This window comes from Priapulus caudatus, unplaced genomic scaffold (genome assembly GCF_000485595.1).
Source record: "Priapulus caudatus unplaced genomic scaffold, Priapulus_caudatus-5.0.1 Scaffold330, whole genome shotgun sequence".
In the NCBI taxonomy this organism is placed as follows: domain Eukaryota; kingdom Metazoa; phylum Priapulida; class Priapulimorpha; order Priapulimorphida; family Priapulidae; genus Priapulus; species Priapulus caudatus.
Genome location: NW_014577391.1, coordinates 286,248 through 291,960, shown reverse-complemented (window position 1 = coordinate 291,960; position 5,713 = coordinate 286,248). Strand labels below are relative to the sequence as shown.

Below are 5,713 nucleotides of genomic sequence, written 5' to 3'. Positions count from 1 at the left end.
CAGAGAGGAGGGCTTGGAGGAAGCCGAGGAGACTCCGCAGCGTCGACAGACGAGGGAAGGACACGGCGACAGCGAGCGGCCAGCACGAACGTGACGAGCTACGGGATAGAGATGGAGAAGGCGAGAAGGACGAGCACCGGCGCAGTGGTCTTGANTGGACCGTCGGCGCGCCGCCGTCTCTGTCGTCGCGACTCTGTCATTGCCGCGGTCGCCTCGACCCCTCCCGCGTGTCTCCATCGCCGCGCCTACTATCCTGTGGTCACGGCAACACTGTGACGAATTCGGTTTCCTCTACGACCCGCGGGTGTGCACGTCCCAACCCAGGCTCGCAGGTAGGCGGCGGCGAAGAGACAATGACTGACGACAGCCGGAGGCGGCGGGCGGCAAAGAAGGAGAGGCGTCGGGAGGAACGCCGGCGCGCCTGCCGCATGGATGAGATGCTGGAGCAGTGGGAGAGAGAGAGGCGGGCCACGGCGACGAGCGGCGACGGCGCGCCGACGCCCGCCCCGACGCCACCCACGGAGGCGATGAGCGGCGGCGACGCCCCGACGTCTGCCCCGACGCCACCCATGACAGTATCGGCGGCGGCCGTCGCCGCGTTGATGGCTGAGATGGCGGCGGCGGCCATCGCACCGGAGAAGGCGACGATGGGGACTGTCCCCACGACAATGACGGTGGCCGACGACAGGCGCGCGACAGCCCCAACGCCACCGACGGTCACGACCGAGGGCGTCGCCAGCGGCGGCGGGAGTGGAGCCTCCGGCGGCATAATAAAGGTCGGTACGTTCTCAGGGGTGGACGAGGAGCCGTGGGATGTCTTCTTCAGCCGGTTCAGTCCCCCTGAGATGGCCGGCGGCGAGTATCCTCCGGGGGAGAGAGGGGACCGCCACCGAGCAGGAGCTCCGGGAACGCCTCGAGGAGCAGTACGGGATCGACGCTGGGGAGACCGCCAATCAAGCGGCCCTGATGAGTCGGCGCAAGGCAGATGGGGAGAGCTGGCGCGAGTACGCTCGTCAGCTCCGACACTTGGGCCGCCTGGCAATGCCCGACTTCGGGGAGGACCGGATCGGGAAGTGGTTAATGCCGCGGCTACGCCAGGAGATGCCGGTGGGACACCGAGCCTACGTTCTGGCCCGCGGGTGTGCCACCTTAGAGGACACCGCAGATCGCGCGGCCGAGTACGACCGGGACGTCCTCTGTGGCGAGCAGCCCCGAAAGCCTACCACGGCCCCGGTCCAGGGGCCGGCGAGGGAGGAGAGAGCCGTGGGATCGCCGGCGGGAGGCGCTGCCCCGACAGCAGCCGCCGACCAGGTGAGCACGGCTGCACAGGAAATGCGGGAGATCACCCAGCTGCTCCGGGAGCTCCTAGCGTCTGGGGGCCTGCGAAGGACAGGGCGCGCAGGGATGCAGGATAGAGGGCCCGGCTGCTATGGATGCAGAGAACAGGGCCATTTCGTCCGGGAGTGCCCCCACGGGCTGTGGCCACCCGGCGCGGGGAGGCAGCGGCCACCCCGGGGAGCAGACCAGGGATGGCCTCCGCGTGGGCCGCCCAACCCGCGGGGCACGGCACGCCTCGAGAGAGAAGCAGGACAGAACTGGCAGGATCGCCGGGGACCCCCGAACGCCCGGTCGGAAAACTAGAGAGGTCGGGGCCACTGCTTGCGCCGGAGGCCTTGGCCCAAGGGAGCCGATGGAGACAGAGGTGACAGCAGCGACGTAGCCCGCCAGCCCGAGCAGGAGTGGCACAGCAGGCCAGATGGAAACTGACCGTGGAGATCGCTGGGCGGCCAGTGGAGTTCCTCGTTGACAGCGGGGCAGAAATCACCCTGCTTGCCGCAGAGACTTACGACAGCCTGCCGCCGGGGAAACTGGGGCTGCGACCCACCACGCAGGGGGTGGTCGACGTCCAACACCGGGACCTATTTGTCGCCGGGGAGTGTTGCCTCGAACTAGGCCTGGGGGGCGAGCGAGCCGGCCACGACGTGCTGGTAGTGGAGATGGGGGAGAAAGGCGGCGTGCTAGGGATGGACTATTTAGGCCGCCGGGACTGCCGACTAGACATGTAGAGAGGACACCTGTACGTGGACGGGGTGACCCATGTTCTGCACGGAGGCGTGCCGATGCAGGACCGCCGGGTGATGGCAGCCGAGACCGTTCGCATACCAGCGGGGCACCGCGCCTTGGTGTATGGCAAAGCCAGGGGAGGACAGTGGAAGGTAGCTCAGCTGGCCATGGCCGAACCCACTGCCCGCTTCCGCGCCACAGGGGTCCGTGAGGGGCTAGTGATGGGGCGCTGCGTGACTGACACTCGAGGAGGCCGAGTCCCCCTCTCCGTTATCAACGTGGGAGCGGAGGATGCCATCATTCTGAAGGGCACCCAGCTAGCCCACCTCGAGGCCATCGCCCGGGTTAGCGAAGTGGACAGGGCCGGCGAGGGGACGAGCGGACTCGAGGCAGCCGGTCTGCCGGACCACCTGAGAGCCCTGGTGGAGGACACGGACGCGGACCTGAGGGGTGATCAACGGCGCAAGGTGGAGGAGGTCCTCTGGCGCTACCGCGACCTGTTCGCCGAGCCGGGGGGGCCCCTGGGCCAGACCGGGTTAGTCCAGCACACCATAGACACCGGCGGACATCGGCCGTGTAAGCAAGCGGCGAGGAGGTGCCCGCTGGGACGGCAGGAGGCCCTCGACGCAGAGCTGCAGCGTATGTTGGACGCGGGGGTAGTAGAACCCAGTGCCAGCCCCTGGGCGTCGCCGGTGGTGTTGGTAGGGAAGAAGGACGGATCGGTCCGGTTCTGCGTCGACTACCGGCGGGTGAACGACCTCACCCGGAAAGACGCTTACCCGCTGCCGTGCATAGACGACACGTTCGACTCGCTGGCCGGCGCGAAGTGGTTCTCCACGCTCGACCTGGCCAGCGGATACTGGCAAGTCGAGATGGACCCCCGGGATGCGCCCAAGACGGCCTTCGCAGTGAAGGGAGGCCTGTATCAATTCCGGGTCATGCCCTTCGGCCTCTGTAACGCCCCGGCAACTTTCGAGCGGCTGATGGAACTCGTGCTTCGAGGCCTACAGTGGACAGAGTGCCTGGTGTATCTCGACGATGTGGTCGTCTTCGGGACGACCTTCGAAGGAGCCGTCGACAATCTGCAGCACGTGTTCCAGAAGCTGCGCGGGGCTGGCTTGAAACTCAAGGCGGCTAAGTGTCGACTTCTGCGGCGAAGCGTCGAGTTCCTCGGGCACGTCGTGTCGCGGGAAGGGATCCGCTGTGACCCCCGAAAGGTGGAGGCGGTGAGAGAGTGGGAACGACCGACGGACGTGTCTGGCGTGCGCAGTTTCTTGGGGTTCGCTAACTATTACCGCCGTTTCGTGAAGGGGTTTGCCACGGTGGCCGGGCCCCTCACCGAACTCACCCGGAAAGGGCGGGCCTTCCGGTGGTCGGACGAATGTGAGACCGCCTTCCGGGAACTAATCCGGCAGCTGACCGAAGCCCCGATCCTGGCCTACCCGTGGGCCGAAGGCCGCTTCACCGTGGACACTGATGCCAGCGGGACCGGCCTCGGCGCGGTACTCTCCCAGGAGCAGGACGGCGAGGAGCGCGTCATCGCCTATGCCAGCCGGGCCTTGGGGGACACGCAGAAAAGGTACTGTGCCACGAACCGGGAGTTGTTGGCGGTGGTCACCGCCGTCAAGCATTTTCGGCACTACCTACAGGGTCGGCCTTTCCGCGTGCGCACCGACCACGCGTCGCTCACCTGGCTGTTGAACTTTAAGGAGCCAGAGGGGATGGTGGCGCGTTGGATCGCCTTCCTCGGTACGTTCGACATGACCATCGAGCACCGGGCCGGCCGGCTGCACGGAAACGCGGACGGGCTGTCCCGCCAGGGGCTCCATAGGCGCTGCAAGCGACCTGATTGCCCTGACTGCCCTGCACCGGAGGTGGGAAAAGTCCGATGCAGCCGCGGCGGCCCTGTGAACGTCGCGCCGTGGGATGCTGAGCGGATCCGGGAGTGGCAGCTGGCGGACCCTACCCTGGGTCGGCTCCTGGAGTGGAGGCAGGCAGGACCGGATCGACCGACCTATGAGGAGGCTGCGGGACTGTCTTGGGAGGCTAGGTCGCTGTGGCACAGCTGGGAGCAACTGGAGGTGCACCGAGGTCTGCTCTACTATCGGTGGATGGAGGGACCACGAGGCCAGCGGCAGCATTTGCAGCTGATCGCGCCCCCGGAGATGCGGACGGAGCTGCTCCGGCAGCAACATGGGGGCCGCACCGCGGGTCACATGGGAGAGCGGCGGACCCTCGAGCGTGTCCGGCAGAGGTTCATGTGGCCGGGGATGCGCGCCGACGTCCGACGATGGTGCCGGCAGTGCGACCCCTGCGCAAGGAGGAAAGGGCCGAGGAAGAGGCAGGCCAAGCTGAAGCAGCAACCGGTGGGGGAGCCCCAAGAAAGAATCGCTATCGACTTCCTGGGGCCCCTGCCGATGTCGGCGGCCGGTAACCAGTACATCCTGGTGGTGGCGGACTACTTCACGAAGTGGGCCGATAGCCTACGCCCTCCCCGACCAGAAGGCCCTGACGACGGCCGACTGCCTGGTAAACAACTACTTCCTGCGGTTCGGCGTGCCCCGACGGCTGCACTCCGACCAGGGCCGGAACTTCGAGTCGACCCTGTTCGCCGGGATATGCGACCTCCTGGGGATAGACAAGACCCGGACGGTCCCCTACCATCCGCAGTCCGACGGGCTAGTGGAGCGGTTCAATCGGACCCTGCAGGACTGCTCGCCAAGGTGGTGACCGCCATCGGGCAGACTGGGACGACCATTCGCCTACGTGATGGCCGCCTATCGCGGCACCGTGCAGGAGAGTACGGGGGTGAGCCCGAACATGATGGTCTTCGGACGGGAGGTGGGCACCCCGGTGGATCTGATGTGGGCCGGGCCGCCGAACACTGATGTGCCGGCTTGCCCTAATGAATACGTGGAGTGGGTACGACGGGCGGTGGCGACGGCACATGCACAGGCGAGGGACAATCTCGGACGGGCGGCAGAACGACAGCGGCGCTACTACGACCGCCAGGTACGGCCCGTCACCATAGACCAAGGACCTGGTCTGGTATTTCTACCCTCCGGCAGACGTCAAGCTGGGCCGGCCGTGGACGGGGCCGTACTGTGTGGTGAAGGTGCGGGATCAGTTGTGCTGGATCCAGCGCACCAAGGAGGAGGTTCCCCGGGTAGTGCACGTGAACGACTTGAAACCCCGTGAGGGGCCAGCGCCGCCGGAGGCGTGGCTACCCCCTCCCGGTGAGGAACCAGCGGCGGTGGTACAAGAAGCCGCGGCCACGGAGGAGGAAGAGCCGTCGGAGGCAGGGGACCTGAGCCCCGCGATGCAAATAGACCGGCCGTCGGACGAGGAGTCACCGCCGGGAGCTGCCACCCCATCATCTCCGCCCACCGAGCCGGCGACCGGGGGGCGAGACCACGCGGGAGGAAGACCGGTCAAGCTGCCCTTCGCTATCGCAGTGAATAAGTGAGAGCGCCAGCCGGGGCGCGGTAGAAATACCAGGCGTGTGTCCGCTCAAGGCAGAACCGCTTGCCAGGGCGGATACAAACGAGCGCCAGCCGGGCGCGTAGAAATACCAGCGGTGTGTCCGCTCAAGGCAGAAACCGCTTGCAGGGGGATACAAACGAGCGCCAGCCGGGGCGCGGTAGAAATA

General features: G+C 66.9%; 1 protein-coding gene across 1 annotated transcript; it reads left to right on the top strand.

The window, feature by feature from the left end:
• The first annotated feature begins 353 nt into the window (after nt 1-353).
• On the top strand, nt 354-1,415 carry LOC106809125 (collagen alpha-1(I) chain-like). The gene has a single exon (XM_014812088.1). It carries the CDS (start codon nt 354-356, stop codon nt 1,413-1,415), a length of 1,062 nt encoding a protein of 353 aa, XP_014667574.1.
• The last annotated feature ends 4,298 nt before the right edge of the window (nt 1,416-5,713 follow it).

What these genes read in the sequence shown, in the direction of transcription:
- LOC106809125 (XM_014812088.1), top strand. Translation starts at nt 354, where the DNA reads ATGACTGACGACAGCCGGAGGCGGCGGGCGGCAAAGAAGGAGAGGCGT.